Source organism: Macrobrachium nipponense, chromosome 43 (assembly GCF_015104395.2).
Source record: "Macrobrachium nipponense isolate FS-2020 chromosome 43, ASM1510439v2, whole genome shotgun sequence".
Lineage (NCBI taxonomy): Eukaryota > Metazoa > Arthropoda > Malacostraca > Decapoda > Palaemonidae > Macrobrachium > Macrobrachium nipponense.
Window position 1 is genome coordinate 34,369,544 of NC_061104.1, and position 19,921 is coordinate 34,389,464.

General features: G+C 42.3%; 1 protein-coding gene across 1 annotated transcript in view; it reads right to left on the minus strand.

Moving 5' to 3' along the window:
• Positions 1 to 19,921, minus strand: part of LOC135213642 (cytoplasmic 60S subunit biogenesis factor ZNF622-like) — a gene marked incomplete in the record, with an annotated part of 424,578 nt that overhangs the window by 247,246 nt on the left and 157,411 nt on the right. The window contains 1 exon segment of the mRNA XM_064247682.1: positions 1,466 to 1,557. Within this exon segment, the coding sequence (XP_064103752.1) occupies positions 1,466 to 1,557 (92 nt within the window).

Consider the following 19,921-nt stretch of genomic DNA (forward strand, 5'->3'; position numbering starts at 1 on the left):
TTGATGCCAATCAATTCTTGCATGGTTGTAATTTTACACTATTGGACTGAGGTGGTCCTTGACATATAACATAACTAGTATCTGGTACTCTCCTACGAAGTCTCTTGTAGCCTCTTGTTTGTATCCATGTTTCTGTGATACCTATTATGTCTAAGTCTTCACTTGCTACCAATGCTTCAGAAATCTACTTTGTTCCAACTAGACTGTGCATTAAACTGCGCCACTCTGAGGGACTTTTCTATCTTCTCTTTTGTCCTCAGTGGCTTTATTAGTTTCCCTCACTGTCACTGTTTCCTGCAGTGCTATTACTAACCAGATTCTGGAAGCTTTCTGACTTCTTCCCTTGAATGTTCAGTTAACTGAGGTGTTTCATGAGGTTTCCGTTGAGAAGGTTTCCTATTAGTTTTGCTCCTTCTCAATTCAAGTGAGTTCAATCTCTTATATACTTTTCTATTCCCTATAAATCTGTCCCAAAAGCTTAAAAGCTAACACCTTTATCTTGGCATATTAGCTCCAGTCTGTCACTGATTCCGAGTGCCTTGCTAAGGGAGTAGTGGCTTACATTGGTTCTGGGCAGAAGTCCTGAGAGAGAGAGAGAGAGAGAGAGAGAGAGAGAGAGAGAGAGAGAGAGAGAGAGAGAGAGAGAGAGAGAGAGAGAGAGAGAGAGAGAGAGAGAGAATTATGTAAAAATCATTGATCACTAATCTGGCAACACTCTCCCTCCTGTCACTCTCTGGACTTCGAGCTTCTGGTGGTTAAATAGAAAGACAGATGTACCATAAACTCAGTAAGAGAGAGATACAGAAGAGTTCTTCTTACTTAAAAGTGAAATGGGAAGGTTATTTCTTTAAAATGCTATCATATATGAATTTTGTAATTACAGTTATATTATTACTATTTGCAAATATTAATAAACATAGTACATACTAAATGTACTCTAAAAATTCTCTCATCTCAGAGAGAGAGAGAGAGAGAATTATTAGTTTTATTATCTAATGTTATTCAATTTACACATAAAAGTTTGAAAACTTATAAATTAGATAAGAAAAAGAAACAAACACTCTTCCAGGGTTTCTCCAGGATTCAAAAATGTTGCACTTGCACTCCCGTCTCCCGTGTCTGTGAAATACTCGCGTATGATAATTAGTGAGGTTCCAATGAAAAGTTTGCGCTGTTGTGAATTTGCGCAACTCGAATCGCATAAGACTGATGTTATTGTATTACTCTTATTACTAAATAAATAAATCTACTGGCCTGTAGGATAAAAAATTACCCCCACTGGATTTTAGGTTTCTTCGATTAGCAATTCAATTGCTTTTTATCAGACATCCACCACTCAGTTTCTTTCCCCTAAATAGGTGTTAATGTACAATATTAGAAAAAGAATATACTTCCTTGTAATTTGCAGGTACTAAAATTATTTTAGAATAAACAAAACACAAGTTCAAGACTCAGTAACACCTACCTCTTCATATTCACTACTGTCATCAGTATCTTCACTCACATACTTGCTACCATGAGCTGCTCCTTTACTTGCCCTTTTGGATTTCTGTGGATCTGTTAAGAAAAATATAGTCTCTTAAAACTAAATTTTTCACATGCAAATTCATTACTTCATATTAGCCCAATCTGTGGTAGCAGCCATCCCCATACATGTCTCATTTCTACTTACTTAAGTATGGATCTATGTCCCTGAACACCTCTATGGAAGGACATTACTCATTCTTTGCAAAGTCTGAATCAGCTATAGCTTGATAAGTTGGAAGGTGGGCAATGGATTTGTGTGTGAAAAAATTACTTGTCAAAAGCATTTGCTTCACTAAAAACCCATTACTGTACATCAGCCTGAGTAGCTACAGTAATCAGCAGGGTGGACTTGTACCCAGAAAAGAAGTACTAGTGGGAGAGAGTTGTTGGAAAAACATATGGTGAAGGGTGTTTTAATTTGTTGTAAGGTAAAATAAGTTAAAGAAAATGGATGGATTACAATGCAAGAATGAGCAGCTAAGGGAGTCCTTAAGGAAGGCAGAAGCTTAAAATAAGTAGTTAAGAAAGGAGAATGAGATGCTGAAGAGGAGGATGAAGGAAATAAAGAAACCATTTATGGAATGGGTAAAGGCATCGGAGAGGAAGAGGGAAGAGAAGCTAAAGGAGAAGATAAGATAGAGAGAATGATAAAGCTAGATTAGGATCTGAACTTTATAAGAGTGAGAAAATACAAGGTGTGGCAAGAATAGGAAAGATAAAATCGACTCTAGACTAGGAGAACACGGATAAAAAAAATGTAGGAGAGAATGAGGGTGCAAAAGACAGGAAAAGTGTAAAGAAAAGGCCATGAAAAGGACAGACATAGCGCAGCATACAAGAATAAGACTAAGGATTTGCTATATATCACTCAAGGAAGCTTGAGTGATGAGGAAGTTTAAGAGGTATATATATATATAAGTATAGTACTTAGGGAAGTACCAAAGATAGGATAGTACTGCATATCAAGTGATGATGCAAATGACTTGTAAGGAACATCAAAGGCACCGCTTGGAGAAGTATGGGATAGTCAGTGTCACTGGTTCCAAGGACTGGGTGAGTTTCTGGAAGGTAAATGGTTTAGATTTTTATCAAAATCATCACAAGTGTAAGAAGACAGAAGTACTAACTTGTGAGAGAGATGATGATTCATCAGGTAAGAAGAGCGAAAGAAGGAATAAGGTATAAACAGAAGAATGGAGTTGATATACAGATGAGAAAGAACAAGATTGTGTCAATCTATGCCCAATGACTCAAAACTACCCAGAAAAAAGTATGGGGATGAAGATAACAAGAAGATTGTGATGGTTGACTAGTCTGCAATAACTTATTTCATTCAAACACTTGAATTGTCAAATGTTTAATTTCCTTGTTCTCTCCCCATTAACAATAATAGGGAATTCACCTCACTGCAGGTCTGTTGTGGTAAGAGACCACTTTGATAAAAAGGGTTTGGTTGCATTGTCAGGAAAATGACATTTTTATAATAAAATAAGATTTTATGTATACACTTCCCAAGTAGTTACAGAGCAATAGTTTTTAAACCATTGGCAGCTAGAATATTGAAATTTGCGGCAGTGCTACATGTATTGCAACTCAGCACAGAAAACACAGTTGTTTATGCCCTGTTATCCATGGGAGGGGAGTAGGGAGGGCTTTGATCATGTAACCACTTGGGAAGTATACATAAAATCTTATTTCATTATCAAAAATGTCATTCTTATGTATGCAACTTACCAAGAAGTTACATAGCTGAATTCCACATTGTAGGAGGTGGGATTCATGGAGAAATACATACAGTGGGGCCACAACCACCCGCGATAAGCAAATATCCGTGTTATCACAACCCTCAAAAAACTCTAGGCTACACCCACCCCAACTGCTTACAGGCAGTCCAGTCCCCGGGTTACGATGGGGGTTCCGTTCTTGAGACGCGTCGTAAGCTGAAAATCGTCATAAGCCGGAAAATAGTAAAAAATCCTAAGAAAACCTTACTTTTAATGCTTTGGGTGCATTGAAAACTGTGTAAACTGTATTCTTATGGCATTTTTCATCATAAAACCTTCAAATATTGATTATTTTGCATTTTTGGTGTCATATTTCATCTGCCAGATCAGTGTTGTAGGCATCGTAACCCTGGAACATGTGTCATAACCTTGGAAATAATTTCTGATGAATATAATTGAAAAGCCCCTGACCTCGGAACGTCATAAGACGAACCCGTCATAACCCGGTGACTGCCTGCACTTCAATAGTTAAAACTCCAAAGATGTCCTACCTATAAAAACTCTTATAGGCTAACTGCCTATTTTAATACTAATATAAACACCTAATATACTTTAAACTATGATATGGGTACTATCCTATGTAGCTTGAAGATACAGTGGAACCTCTACATACAAAAATCACTCCGTACAAAAAATCCAGGTTATGAAAGCAGAGAAGAAGATTTTTTTGCTTCTGTGTACGAAAATAATTCAGGTTGCGAAAGGGTATATGTACTGTAAACCGAAATTTGCCCGGCCCGCCGAGAACAATTTTAAAACTTGCACGCTGCCAACTCAGTAGACTCGCTACCATCCTCCCGCTCTCCCATTGGTTCCTGATGCTAGTCACCGCCGTAAGATCCTGCTCTCCTATTGATAAGCATCTGTTCCATCATGCACCTACGTAAAGGCATCCCTCGACCATTTCATCGCAGCAGCGTTATCGTACACACCTGGAATTTGTTCGTTCACATAGATTTCATTTGTTTACATAAATTCGTATTAGTAATTTTGCTTTCTTTGTATATTGTAAGTTACTTTATCGTGTTGTGTGTGAACTTAATTACTTATGTTATTAGCCATGGGTCCCAAGAATGTTGCTGAAGTTCACGGAATGAAGAGGATGCTTTCTATGGAGACAAAGATGGAGATAATTAAAAAGTATGAAGCTGGCATGCGATTGAGTGTGATCGCTAAGGAATACAGGCGAAATCCGTCGACGATAGGCACCATCCTTAAGCAGAAGGGAGCCATCAAAGCTGCTACACCTTCCAAGGGCGTGACTACAGTGGAACCTCAACATACGAAAGTCCCAACTTACGAAAAATTTGAGTTACGAAAGCAAATACGAAGATTTTTTTGCCTCTACATATGAAAATAATTCAGGTTACGTAAGGTTGTTGCTGTAAAGTCCCGAGATTTGCCCGGACCACTGAGAACAATTTAAAACTCATGCACCGCCAATTGAGTAGACTCGCCACCATCCTCCCACTCTCCCATTGGTTCCTGATGCTACTCACCGCTGTAAGATCCTGCTCTCCTATTGGTCAGCATCTCTCTCATCGTGCATCTACATAAAAGCGTTCTTCGGTCACTCCGTAGTAGCATCGTTATCGTAAGCACGCGGAATTCGTTCGTTCATATACGATTTCGTTTGTTAACATAAATTCATATTTAGTGATTTCACTTTGTACTTTATCGTGTTGTGTGAGAACTTAATTAGTAACTTAATTATGTACGCATAGTCATGGAAAGAAGAGGATGCTTTCTATGGAGAAAAAAATAGATATCAAGAAGTATGAGGCTGGAATGCGGTTGAGTGTGATCGCTAAGGAATACGGTCAAAATCCGTCGATGATAGGCACCATTCTTAAGCAGAAGGAAGCCATCAAAGCAGCTACACCTTCCAAGGGCGTGACTATTTTGTCTAACAAGAGGAGCCATGTGCATGATGAGATGGAGAGGCTGCTTCTTCTATGGATTGAGGACAAATAAATCGCTGACGATACGATAACCAAGACGGCAATCTGCCAGAAGGCCAGCGCTATTTTCGCTGATCTGATTGCCCAGGCTGAAGACGATGGAGGAGAAGGGACATCGATGGCAACCCCAGACTTCAAGGCTTCTCAGGGGTGGTTTGATAAATTCTGTAAACGGACTGGCATCCATTTGGTGGTGAAGAAATTGAAATTTTGTAAAAAACGTAAAGTATAAAAAAGTATAAAAAAAATGTACAAATCAAAATGACAAAAAAAAAACAAAAAAAAAAAAAAAAAAAAATTAATTTTAAGTTTTTTGTAAAGTTAAGTATTAATGTTTTCTGCCATTTGTTAATGTGTTTCATAAAGTTTGGTGTTAATGTTTCCTGTAATTTTTTAATGTGTTTCGTAAAGTCAAGTGTTCATGTTTTCTGCCATTTGTCCTCCTCCTCTGTCGCCACTTTCGGAGATCGCCTCACTCAAAAGGTAAGGTTCCACATTTTACTACATACGTATGTACGTACAGTATTTCTTGTACCATGTACACTAATACACTTTATTTACAGGTATGTAGTACATATTATACATAGCATCACGTTTTATATACTTCGTGATCAAGTTATTCATATTAGTATATGTAGTTTAAGTTAGGTATCGAATAGTCGTCCAAATTGTTGTATTTCATTGTTTATTGGTCAATTTAGCTTTATTATAAAATTTACTGGGGTGTTTTTGTAGGGCTTGGAACAAATTAGGCAATTTACAAGTAAAATGTGGTTCAAGATACGAAAAAATCAGGATACGAAGGCCGCTTCGGAATGGATTAATTTCGTATCCTGAGGTACTACTGTATTTTGTCTAACAAGAGTATCCACGTGCATGATGAGATGGAGAGGCCACTTCTTGTATGGATCAAGGACAAAGAAATCGCTGGCGATACAATAAATGAGACGGCAATCTGCCAGAAGGCCAGCGATATTTTCGCTGATCTGAGTGCTCAGGCCGAAGATGACGCAGGAGAAGGGACATCGAAGGCAACCCCAGACTTCAAGACTTCTTGGGGGTTGGTTTGATAAATTTCATAAACGGACTGGCATCCATTCGGTGGTGCGGCATGGGGAGGCCGCCAGCTCGTACACAAAAGCGGCCCAAGCCTTTGTCAAGACATTCAGACGAGATGACAATCAAGGAAGGCTACAGTTCTCAGCAAGTCTTCAACTGTGATGAGACTGGCCTTTTTTAGAAAAAATGCCTCGTCGGACGTACATCGAGGAGAAAGAGAAGAAGCTACCCGGGCATAAGCCTCTGAAAGACGGGCTTACGCTTGCACTTTGTTCTAACGCCAGTGGGGATTGTAAGATCAAGCCCCTACTTGTGTATCATTCAGACACTCCTCGAGCCTTCAAGGCCCACACAGTGATAAACTAGAAGCTTCCAGAGATGTGGAGGGCTAATGCGAAAGCCTGGGTAACGAGACTTTTGTTCACCGAGTGGGTAAATCTGTCTTTCGGCCAGACAGTAAAGAAATTTATAGGAAGAGAGGCGTCTCCTTCTGAAATGTCTGCTGTTGTTAGACAATGCCCCTGCTCACCCTCCTGGCCTCGAGGAAGATATCCTAGCCGAGTATTCTTTCATCAAGGTTCTTTATCTTTCGCCTAACACCAACCCCCTCCTCAGCCCATGGACCAGCAAGTGATATCGAACTTCCAAGAAGCTGTATACAAAACACCTTTTCAAGAGATGTTTCAACATCACCAATACAACAAACCTCACCTTGCGTGAATTTTGGTAGGAGCATTTCAATACCGTCATATGCATCTGACTCATCGATCAAGCTTGGCAGGAGGTTTCGAGGATAACCTTGAATTCTTCATGGAGGAAACTCTGGCCTGATGCTGTATCCGCCCGAGACTTCGAGGAATTCAACATGGGCGAAGCTGATGCAGATTCAGAAACGGTTGACGATCCTGAAACTGTTTTACAACCAGATCTTGAAGAGATCGTTACACTCGGCAAGTCCATGGGGCTGGTCGTCGACGAGGAAGACATCAATGACCTCCTCCAGCAGCACCAAGAGGAGCATACGACAGATGACCTGAAGGAGTTGGAGGCAATGCAACATAACGTCATTTAAGAAGAGTTCTCTAGCAGCAGCGAGGAGGAGGAGGAGGAGAACTGTAATGGTAATCGCTTCATAGCAAAGAATTATGAGATAAAGGAAAGGAAAACCCTTCTTTGAGAAGTTCTGCAGCACGGACTCTCTCGCGCGTGTGTTGGACGCGCCTGTTCCCATGATGGTTCTAGAATCGGCAGGAGTTTTGTGGAACTTGACAGTCACCGACATGACGTGACACGCTGCAATTTCCGATGCAATACCTCGTCTAGATTCTTCTAAGAAGTTTCGGTAATCTCGGGAGTCTGTGACGTTCGCCGTAGGCCCCACCCCCAGAATGCCATATAAATACGATGGACGAAGTAGGAGAAGGCAGATCATAAGTAAGAGCAAAAGATCAGATTATCAGTGAGAGATCAGCAGCAGAGATCATCAGAGTGAGATAAGAGAAGAAGGACGAAGGATCAGAGAAGAAAAGGCTCTCGAGAGTTGGTCGATTTCTGGTCAAGTCGTCGTCAGGAGTGGACGACCAAGATATTTTCGACGTTGAGCAAGCCTTGAGAGAAGAAACTTTCTACTAGAGATTTCGAGGAGTTCCTGCCCTTCCGCAATACGGAGTCAAGAAGACGACTAAAGTTCCACCGTTCTCCTTTGTGAAGCCACCGCTTCGAGTCGCAAAACTGGCCAACAAGTATTTGAATTACCTCACTTCAGTATTTGAATTACCTCACTTCTTCCCCAGTTCACGCATTGTAAGATTTTGCCTTTTTTATGTAAATAGGAGACACCATTCTGCATTTATCTTTGTTAGTAAGCTTGTAAATAAACCTTTGTTGTGTTAGTGTTTCTTTCTATATTAGTATCCCCAGTTTCAACTGTTGGTGTTGAATTCTTTTTGTTTATCATTATAACGAACTTGGAGCGGACCTCTCTCAGAGGCCGTAACATTGTGGCGACCTTGACCAGTAATATTCAGCTTTAACAGTTTGAAACAGGGAGAATATAGAAAGAGCCAGAATGAGTGAGATGGTGAAAGAGTTTTATCGAGTTGGGTAAGCTACTGGTCTAGAGGGGAATGATCTCCGTGAGTATGTTGAGAGGAAAGAAAGAGAAAAGTATGAGAGAGATGAAAGAGCAGCTGAGAGAGAAGTAATGAAAATGTAGCAAGAGAGAGAAGCAATGAAAATGCAGCGAGAGAGAAGTAATGAAAATGCAGCGAGAGAGAAATGTTGGTAATGCAGCAGGAAGAAAGAGAGAAAGAACGTATGCATGAGTTGGAAATTGCTCGGTTAAGGGAAAGTACTCGTAACAGTCGGACAGGCAAGAACAAAAATGAGGCGGATAGGTTAGGCAGTGCTGAAATTAGTACCAAAGTTTGATGAGGAAGATGTAACGAAATATTTCATGTGTTTTGAGAAGTTAATGGAAAGAGTAGGTTCTCCTAAAGAAACGTGGACTTTATATTTACAGTCAGTTTTGAGTGGTAAGGCATTGACTGTGTATAGTTGCATGTCTAAGGAGGAATGTAATGATTATGATATTGTGAAAGAAACTGTTCTTAGCGCGCACAGGTTAGTACCGTAGGCGTACCATAAGAAATTTAGAAATTTGAGAAAGGATGAGAATATTACGTATGTAGAATACGGTAAGAAGTTAGAAAGGCTGTTTTTTGATTGGTAACTTCTGCTAAGGTTGAGGATTTTGATAGTTTGAAGAACTTAGTGTTGTTAGAAAACTTCAAAGATAACGTATCCCCTGAGATTAAGCTTTATATAGAGGATAGGCGAGAAGTATCCTTTGCAGGAGCAACTAGGTTAGCTGACGAATACGTATAGTCTAACTCATAATTTGAGTGTTGGTAAGAAACGGAATGATCCTTCGTCTGGTAGAGTACAAAGCGGTAAAGGTTTTAGTCCTAGTAATAGCAATGCGAGTAAAAGTGACTATTCCTGTTATACATGCGGAAAACCTATTCATACGTCTAAGGTTTGTAAAATGGCATCTAGTGGCTCAGAATTAACTTGTTTCCGATGTAATGGGAAAGGGCATTTAGTGGGAAATTGTGCAGTAGAAAGGAAGGACGGTAAGAAACCAGTAAAGCTAGTAAACCTTTCATCAAGTAGGAATGATGTGATGAGGGCAACTAGGAAAATTTTTGGTGAATTTTTGTCAGAAGACGTAGTTTCCTCTCTTGGAGGAGTGTGTTCGAGAGAAGTAGTCTTGCTTCGAGACACAGGTGCTGCTGTCTCACTGATTAGGAGTGTGTGTGTGCCAAACAGGGCAGAAATCAATTTGGAAGAAAAAGTCATGTTAGGTGGATTTCCTAACACTTGTGTTCTTTGTCCTTTGTTAAAGTTGAATTTAGAAAGTCAGGTAGTGTCAGGAGAAGTGAAACTTGCAGTTGTTGACAGTTTGCCCATTGATGGCGTTGGCATTATTGTCGGTAATGACTTAGCTTTATCCAAGAATGTGAATCCTGTTGTGAGGGATATTCCAGTGCCTGAAATGGTAGTAACTAAGTCGGGTTTAGATACAGACGTAGACTACAGACATAATTTGTTCGTGGATTCGAACGAGTGTGATAGAGGTAGCGACGTTGATCTTGGCATAAGTGTGGCAAATGTACCGGTATCTAGCATTAGTTAAGGTGATGAATTAGGTGCTAACCTCGTGAATAAGGATGAGCCTAGTCAAGTTACAGAGAGAGGATGAGACACTAACCCGAATTTTTGAGTGTGAGCTGGATGATGATCTCGATGATGTGTGTAAGGAAACTTTTTGTTTAAAGGACAAAGTTTTGTGTCGTTATGTTCGACCTAAGTCAGGTAGTAAAGGGGAAATCACCGAACAATTAGTGGTTCCTAGGAATCTTCGTGAACTAGTTTTGAAGTTAGCACACGATGAGCAAGGGCATTCGGGAGTAAAAATAAAAATGAAATTTTCATTATTAAATGAAGTTTTGTTATTGTATACTTACCGAACAATTATTACAGCCGTGATTTCCACGAGCGGCAGGATACTAAATTCAAATTTAGCGCGTAGCGTCGCCAACACTGGTGGTGATGACGTCATCTCCCTCCACTCGCGGGAGAACCAGGTACAACTGCCCAGGTGAATCCAATTCTTTCTGCCCGTCCGTCCACCTAAGGGGAGGAGGGTGGGTATAATCATAATTGTTCGGTAAGTATACAATAAAAAAAACTTCATTTTAATAATGAAAATTTCATTTTTATTGTAGTGTCTTATCCGAACAATTATACAGCTGATTAGACATTTATGGGAAGGTGGGATTCAGTGGACCACTAGTATTTCTAAATGGTTACATTTATTACAATACCAGTAAACACTCAAGGTGTCTGTTGTACCTTACCTTGTAAGAGAGCTACAGCAGACTGTTACTGCCTCTGGTCGGTGCTCTTCTTACTATTGTAGAGGAATTGGAATTTGACCAAAGTTAGCCTCTACAGGAGTGGAATCCTTCCGTAGTTCAAGCGAGTCAAGGCTGACTGACGGAGGATAGTAACAACAAAGATTGCCCTTGCCCTGGGCTAAGACCAGAAATTCAATCATACAAAACATTTGTCACCAACACCAGATTTAAAAACATATATACCCAACCATTGTAAAATCTGACCTAACAGACTGGTAAGTATCCCAGGTACTCAGTACCCCCAGCTTCCCTTGAACTCGACAACCTATTCAAGGTGAAAAAGTTAGCATAGAGGTGACGATCCCTGTGCCGTTTCTCCCAACACCATGCCAGAAACCGCCACCGGACCTAACGTTTTACAATTCTCGAAAACCGTTTCTATCTCTTTGAGATAAGGACTCGCAAAAACCGAATTCGATCTCCAGAACGTGCTCTGAAGAATTGAAGCTAAAGATAAATTCTTTCTGAATGCTAAAGAAGTTGCCACTGCTCTAACCTCGTGAGCTTTAACTCTCAGAACGGAAAGATTGTCGTTCTCGGACTGCGAGTGAGCTTCCCTGATAAGCTCTCTAATAAAGAACGATATAGCATTCTTAGAAGGAGGACGAGAGGGATTTTGAACCGAGGTCCAGAGCTTAGAATTAGAAGATTGTCCTCTAATACCCTTAGTGGCAAACAGATATGCTTAACTGCTTATGCCCTGACTGGACATAAGAGCCTTTCTTCCTCCTCATGTCCAACCAAATCAGATAAGTTCCTTACCACAAAACTCCTCGGCCAAGGATTAGAAGGATTCTCATTTTTGGCTAGAAAGGTCAAAGATACCGAAAATACAGCATTGCCTTGAGAGAAACCGACTCTTTTGTCTATAGCGTGCAATTCGCTGACACGCTTAGCAGAAGCTAGTGCAATAAGAAAAAGTGCCTTCTTAGTCAAGTTCCTGAGTGAAGCCGACTTCAAAGGCTCAAACGGTGGCCACATGAGGAACTTAAGCACCACATCTAAGTTCCAAGCCACTGTATCCTGCGGGAGCTTAGTGGTTTCGAAAGACCTAATGAGGTCCGACAGATCTGAATTGGAGGAAATATCCAAACCTCGATGTTGAAAAACCGAAGAGAGCATGGCTCTATATCCTCTGATCGTCGAAGGAGCCAGTTTCTTAGAGTTCCTCAGAAATAGAAGAAAATCTGCTATTTCTGTTAAAGAGGTCGCAGAAGTAGAGACTTTAGCACTTCTACACCACTCTGAAGAATTCTCCACTTCCCTTGATAGAGTTTGTTAGAAGACTCTCTCCTACAATGAGCGATAGCTTCTGCAGCTCTTCTTGAAAACCCTTTCGCTCTGACAAGATTCCGGACAGTCTGAACCCAGTCAGAGCTAGAGCGGACAAGTTTTGGTGAAACCTCTTGAAGTGAGGTTGTTTGAGAAGCCACTTCTCTGGAGGAAGAAGTCTGGGGAAGTCTACTAACAACTGGAGAAGGTCCGGGAACCACTCTTTCCTGCGCCAAAAGGGAGCGATTAACGTTAGTGTTACATTGCTGTGCGACATGAACTTGTTCAGCACCTCTCTTATTAGGACCGAACGGAGGGAATGCATAAGCTTCCAGACCCGACCAATCCAACAGCATTGCGTCCACCGACCAAGCTAGAGGATCTGGAACTGGAGAACAAAAGAGAGGAAGACGGTGTTCCTTGATGTCGCGAAGGTCTATGGACGGTCATCCCCAAAGGCGTCAAAGTTTCTGACAAATCTTGTTGTCCAAAGTCCACTCCAGAGGTAACACTTGCTGTTGACGACTTACAACTCGTCCGCCAGGAACCCGTTCATCTTTCCCGGAACAATCTCGGGACTAGCTGAACCTTCGCTTCGTTTGACCACAGGAGGAGATCCTTGGCTACTTCGTATAGAGAGAAAGACTGAGTCCCCCCCTGTTTCCGCACGTACGAGAGAGCCGTGGAATTGTCGGAATGCACTGCCACTACCCGACCTTCTACAGGCGGCCCGCGGTTAACGGCGCAATCACTCAACGGCGAATCGGTTACGGCGGTCGTCAAAAATATTCATTAAAAAAATAAGGCATTTTAAAGGTATCTTTACGGCACAAATTTCAGTTAACAGCGCCGCTAGCGCCGTTGTCTAACGAGTTCATACATATGTAGAAATGCCGTTCAGACCATAAAGGTTATGCAAATTATATTAACAAATTTTATGGAGAGTTATTACGTAGGTATTAGGGTAAAATATATGCCTCTGACGCTGTTCTATGCCGAAAATATAGAGTTACATAAGTGCAAATTAGCTATGGATGTGCGATTCATAATTATTCATGCTTTTTTTAAAATGTTTAAAATGTGTGAAAATGTATTACGTGAAAGGCATTTTTATTTCTGTACAGAAATATGATACAAAGGCAGCTTTTGAAACTGCCCTTCACGATAGCAAATACGATGTTTTTTCATGTTCTTTCTTGTAAGCCGCCGCCTGCCGCTCTTCCGAAAATATCGATTTAAAAAAAGTGCAAATTAGCGATCGATGTGTCGATTTTATAAATGTTTATGCTTTTATGTTTAAAATGTGTATGAAAATGTATTACGAATAGGGTATTTTTATTTCTGTGCAGAAATATGATAAAAAGGCAGCTTTTGAAACTCCCCTTCAAGTTATTGACTACGATGTGTTTTTCAAGTTCGTTCTTGTATGCCGCCGCAGCATACAAGAACGAACTTGAAAAACACATCATAGTCGATAACTTGAAGGGGAGTTTCAAAAGCTGCCTTTTTATCAAATTTCTGCACAGAAATAAAAATACCCTATTCGTAATACATTTTCATACACATTTTAAACATAAAAGCATAAACATTTATAAAATCGACACATCGATCGCTAATTTGCACTTTTTTTGCCGCCGTCTGCCCGCTCTTCCAAAATATCGAGTTAAATAGAGAGAGAGAGAGAGAGAGAGAGAGAGAGAGAGAGAGAGAGAGAGAGAGAGAGTGTGCAAATTTAGCGATCGATGTGTCGATTTTTCAAATGTTTATGCTTTTATGTTTAAAATGTGTATGAAAATATATTGCGTAAAGGTATTTTCATTTTTGTACAGAAATAAGATACAAATTAAGGCAGCCTTTGTAACTACGCTCCACGTTGTCAGGGGATGGTTTTTCATGTTCGTTCTTGTCCGCCAGTTCCGAAAAATGCATTGTGTTATTTTATTAATTATGCATCTTTTCCGTAAATCCTTTAAAAAGTTAATACATTATTTCACTGTATCCAAGAATATTGTATGTATTCTCATATTATTGTATTTTAAAATACTACAGCAAACTTAAGCCCGTATTCCGCGGAGTGGCCAATGTTGTGGTTTGAAATCAGCTGATGAATACGAGTCTGTTTCACCATAACGCAATTCTGAGCGAATGCTCTTGCTTCTAGTTAGCATAAACGAATATCTAGATACTTGACTTATATGAGACAAAGTTATTTTTCCTTATACAGCGTGTTTTTTTAGGTGGAAATATTTATTGAATATGTCTCGTTGTGAATGTGAACTACTATTTTTTCGTTAACAGATTACGTTGGCGGCATGTTTTATTGCGTAACAAATTACGTGATTCCGTTCGCAATACGTAATCCTTTATATCATCGTAATACGAACTTTACGTTATTTATCTTATATCGGCGTGAAACCAACAGTAAAATGTGTTCTTTCAAGCACAGTAGTTTTGATTAAAATTATTTTATCCCAATTTTATCTATTGGTTGTGTGTGTGATGGCAGACGTTTACTGCAGTTTTTATCCTTGTTGCCGATGTACGATAATAGTCATTAGCAGCTTGAACAGTTTTCTCAGCTTCAGTCATAATTAGGTTTAAATTTAACGGTATATTTCCCGATTGATCTTTAATCTATATTGATCTCTGATCTATAGCGAATAAAGTTATTACATTTAAGATATCTCAGTTCTATTCTATACATAACGCCATTTATAACATATACGGTAATGTTGCACTGTAGTACGATGATCGAAATACAAGCCAAACAGATGTTATCCAGTTCGGTTGAAACTTAGAAAAAAAAAAAAAAAGTAGTTTCTCGTTCGGTTGTTCATGGTTGTACACGTTCACGCAACGAGTATAACGTTAAAACCATACTTTCACCATTCTCTTTTGCTGTTATTGAACTTATGTAAACTAGAAGATGGATAAAGTTAGGCCATTGTAATTTGATCTCTCATAAAATCGAACTATCAAGACTAATGATCGTAACCTGAACACTACAGATACCTGTACACTGTATAAACTTTATTATATCTTTACATACTCTAGACACCCACATGTACTGTACAGTAAATTCTATAGTACTATACTGCATAAATATAATTTTACTTATTGCGCCGTTGTGGGATTACGGCGCCTTTGACTGGTCTAGAGTTTCGAAAGAAGGTGTGCGGCGGCCGTAGGCTTTAAAATCGCTCAGCGTCGAAAATCGCTTGGCGTCGGTGGCCAGGAACGGAACCCCTGCCGCTAACCGAGGGCCGCCTGTACTAAGCTCCGAAACTGTCTGAGCCCCAGGAAAATTGCTAAAAGTCCTTTACATTTATGTGGAACTTCTTCTCCTTCTCCGACCAAGCTCCTGAAGTCCGTTGATTTCCCAGCAGGCTCCCCAACCTGTGTCCGATGCGTCGGAAAAAGAACTGTAGGTTCGGGAGGATGGGTCGTAAATCTAACCCTTCTTCCAACCTTGCTCGAGAGAGCCACCACCTTAGGTCCTCTTTTATTTGATCTGTGACAGGAAAGGTAATCGAGTCTGGTTGTGTCTTCCTGCACCAAGAGGCTCTCAGGAAAAACTGCAGAGGTCTCATGTGCAATCTTCCCCAACGTCACAAATTCTCCACTGACGTCAATTTGCCCAGGAGCCTCATCCACTGATTGGCAGAACTTACCTTTTTGTCCAAGAACTCCTGAACTGTCTCCAAACAGCTTGAACCCCTCTTCGGGGACAGAAAAAAAAGCCCGAAAAACTGAGCATTCAGAATCATCCCCAAATAAAGGATGCTCTGAGATGGAACCAACTGGGACTTCTGTTTGTTGACCAGAATTCCTAACTTTCTGGCAAGATCCAGAGTTGTTCCAAGGTCCTTCATGCACCGACTCTCTGATTCCGACCGGAGAAGCCAATCGTCCAAATAGAGGGAGATTCTTACTCCTAAGATGTGCAGCCAGCTGCCTATCGGGGCTAGAACCCTGGTGAAAACTTGAGGAGCGGTCGCTAGTCCGAAGCAAAGCGCCCGAAACTGAAACACCTTGCCTTCGAACATGAACCTCAGGTACTTCCGAGATTCGCGATGTATCGGAATGTGAAAATAAGCGTCTTGCATGTCCAGAGAGACCATCCAATCCCCCTGTCTGATGGACTCCAGAACCGACCGAGTGGTCTCCATATGAAATTTTGTTTTCTGGGCTCAGTTCGTGTCGCTGCGCGAAATATCCTTTAATCCATTATTTCTAAGGTAAATGTACTAACACATACCAGAGAATAAATAAAATAAAGAAAAGGTCAGTACTACTGACTCGCTCACCCTCCAAGAGGGTGTCGGTATGAACACTATGGCGAGTGAGACCACTACCACGAACCACTTGCCAATAGAAATCTCCCACTACAAAACCCCCACTAGAGGGGAGCCGACCCACAGAGTGGGCAGCAACTACTACTACTCCATCCCATGCTGCCGACTGCTGCGCCTCTGGTGGCCATCCTTTTCAGTTAGCGCACCGCGTATACACGTGCCCTTTTTTGCTCTGTGTTTTTTGTGCCCCTATCTTGGATTTATTAGTCATGGAGCGTACAGCCATCGCAGCAGCTAAGTTAAGTAATCAGTTGTTATTGCTATTTGGTTTTTTCCGCCCTTGAGTCAGTATTTGCCGTTTTTTAGGTATAAATACGGGCTCTAGGTCGTAAGGCATGGCAAGCATGGTTCTGCCTCGTGGCGGGTTCATTCTTGGTCTTCCATACCCAGAACCTTCCCTTATTTCCTTACGCTCTATTATTAGTTATCTATTTTATGTTAGGGTCCAGCCTACTGTTTATGTCATGCATGCATGTCTTCTTCACCTTGCGTAGGCATCTTCCATCCAGACCCTAGCCACAGCTCTTAGTATCGGCCCCGGCTAGCTTTGAGTGGTAGACTTTCTTTCGAGTTAGTCGTACACTCCTGGATTGTTTCTCCTACTGATTTATTTTCTTTCTTTACGTTAAGTGATTTTGATTATTTATGTTTTAGGTTAGCCTACGGCGTCTGGCATTTCACGTAGCCTAGGTTATGTATTATTGGTATCCACCACTATTGCTTCCGCTCTTCAGTTCGGTTGCTTCTCTATAGCATCTCTCTGATTAGTTGGTTGCTTTACCCTAGGCTGTATTGTGTCATTATCTTACTTGTTACCGCTCCGTGGTCACTACGTGACCTTCAACGGAAGCAGCCAGGCGCCTGTCCAGTCACCTTTCCCTCCTCCCGCTCTTCCATAGGGCCGGGGGGGAGGGTTGGTCTGTCCACGCTCGCTCCACATACCCGTGCTGCCTCCCTCTCTCCCTAGGCGGAGGGAGTAGGGGGGGCTGGACAGACCCAGACTGGACTCGACCGCTCTCTGGCTTCACGGCACGCTCGGATGACTAAGGTGGGGGGACTGGCCTTCCCCCCCCCCTCCTCGCTTACTCCGTCGCTCCATTGCTAGCTCGAGTCGTTTCGCCCTCTCGCCCTTTCCCAGCTTACTGTGCTCTTTAATCTACCGGAGCTCCGGCATCCACGTGGAAAGGTGCTAGTTCACCCTGACGGGCGGACTGCAGGCGTACAGTTGGTCTTTACTAACCACCCCGTCGCGCTGATATCGCGACACGAACACCGCCGCGCACCGGATTTATTCCGGTACGTTCTATGGCTTTAGGTTTAAGTATTAGTATTTAATTTAAACTATAGTAAGTTTAATTTAAGCTACCTTAAGCCAAATCCCTCCGTTGCCTACTCACACCGGATCTCTCCGGGGTTCTAGCCTATTCAGGCGGTAAAGGAGGGGTTATGCCCAAAATTTTTTCGCGCTCCGGCATGCAGCGGAGTTCTTTAGCCTCTAGCCTGTAAGTGATATCTTTTAGGATGCTCATGTATCTTTTCACTTACAGACCACCAAACTGTGAGCATCCGGGATGCAATGCCATGCTCCAGGACCCCTGTGGGCATGAAGTCTGCAGATCCCATGCTCCCATGCGCGACTCTGCACGGGAACCTTCAAGTCTGGTTTCACGAGACCTGCACTATTTGCTACGATCTGGTGAGCCAGCTCTTAGACGGGGTAAGTATTCCCACTCCGTTCGCTAATCCCTACAAAGGTTATAGTTCTTAGTTTAATTTTAATCTCTTATTTTAAACTTAAGCTTGTTTTATATGGGATCTCGCATCCTCTATGTTTTGGTTAAACCTATTACTTAAGTTTTAATTTTAATTTTAAGTTTAAAACTTAAAACTAACAAATACCCTCTCTTCCAGGCTCCCGCTGTTAGAGACACCGCCCTGGCAACCTGCGGGCTTGGGTCGGCAGTTTTTGGCAAGAACGCCGCCAAGGGACAGCCCTACATTCCCTTGTTGAGAAGAGGTTGGCGGTCCTGATCTTCCCTGGCGGCAAGTCAACGGGTTACGTCGACCCGGCAGAGGCAGCCCCGACTATGGCGGCGATTCAGCAACAGCTCGCCGCTCGTTGACTGAACCAGGCCAGGGACATCTCGTCGGAAGTCGCGACACTGGATCTAAATATTGAACAATGGTAGGTGTTGACGACCTGTTGGTCGAGGTAGGTACGTTGGACGCCCAAGGGCTTCCCTTGGGCGCCACTGGGTCTTCTACTCCTGCTAACTCTCCAGCTTCCTTCCAAGGCTTTACAGGAGCTGAGCTCCTTTATACTTCTCCTGATTGCTTCCGTAAGACCTAAGGTCAAAGGACAGAACGGTTGTGAAAAACCCTAAGTAAGACGTCGTCGTCGTCCAAAAAGACGTCGTCGGCGTCAACATCTCGCAAGTCTCCGGCTACGAACCCCGGAGCAGAGAGGTCTAGAGCTTCTGGGTCCGGCTCCAAATCCTCAAAGGAGTAGATCTTCCCAAGGAGAGATCACATACTCCGGCGGATCAGTCAGCCGTTTTCCTTTCTCTCCCCTTGGTACCTGTTCAAGAGTTACCCAACCACCTCCGCAGCAGCTCCGGCTTTGGATCCCAATGCTGGTCTGTTGCAACACATGGGGGATTTGGTCGGTTCTCTCAAAAACAGTATGGAGCAGATGTTCTCCCGGTTGTCCGACAGGATTAAACTCCCAGGATAACATTATCGCCGAACTGAGCCAGGCTCCGCTAGCTACTCCCCCACCTTTTCGGCACAGGTATAGCTCAGCTTCCACCTCATGACTCTCTGCCTCCGTTCTCTATGATAACCCCTGGAGGGGTGGCGTCATACGCCCCCTTCCAGGACGGGCTTATTTCTATTCCGGAGTGTGGAACTCGAAGGATTGAGGACTTCAAGTTCTACACCCGGAGGATCTACAACCACCGTTCATTGGCTACGCCAGACTCACTGCCGCTGCCATGACGCAGATGTACAAGGTCCCTAAAGAGACAGTCCTCTATTGCACGTGACCAGGCTCAAAGAGAATGGATCCAGGTGCTTAGAGGACATGGATTGTTCCAAATACGAAGATTCAACCCTTTAAGAGTCCCTTCACCATTTTCACAATGGAAGAGGGAACTCCGCTTCCCTTCCTTACCAGATCGGCTACGGTCACTATCCCAGCGGCCCAAAAGGGGGAGTCGTTACCGCAGCTAAAGGAAGCGGACCCCACATCTCCTTTGCTTCCCTCAACCCGGAGAATTGTGGGAAGACCTGCCCAACACTTTTTCGGTGGGCAAACTCAAACCAGACTGTGCTATGGATCAGTTTGGTGAGAAGCTGCCTAGACTTCCGGACAGCCTCATTCAGGCGGGAGTTTGAGGCCAAGTCTAGGCTAGCCATGGTCTATTAACTCCATGGCCATGGAGTTAATAGACCTACCATTGCTTACGGTCCGAGCCACTATT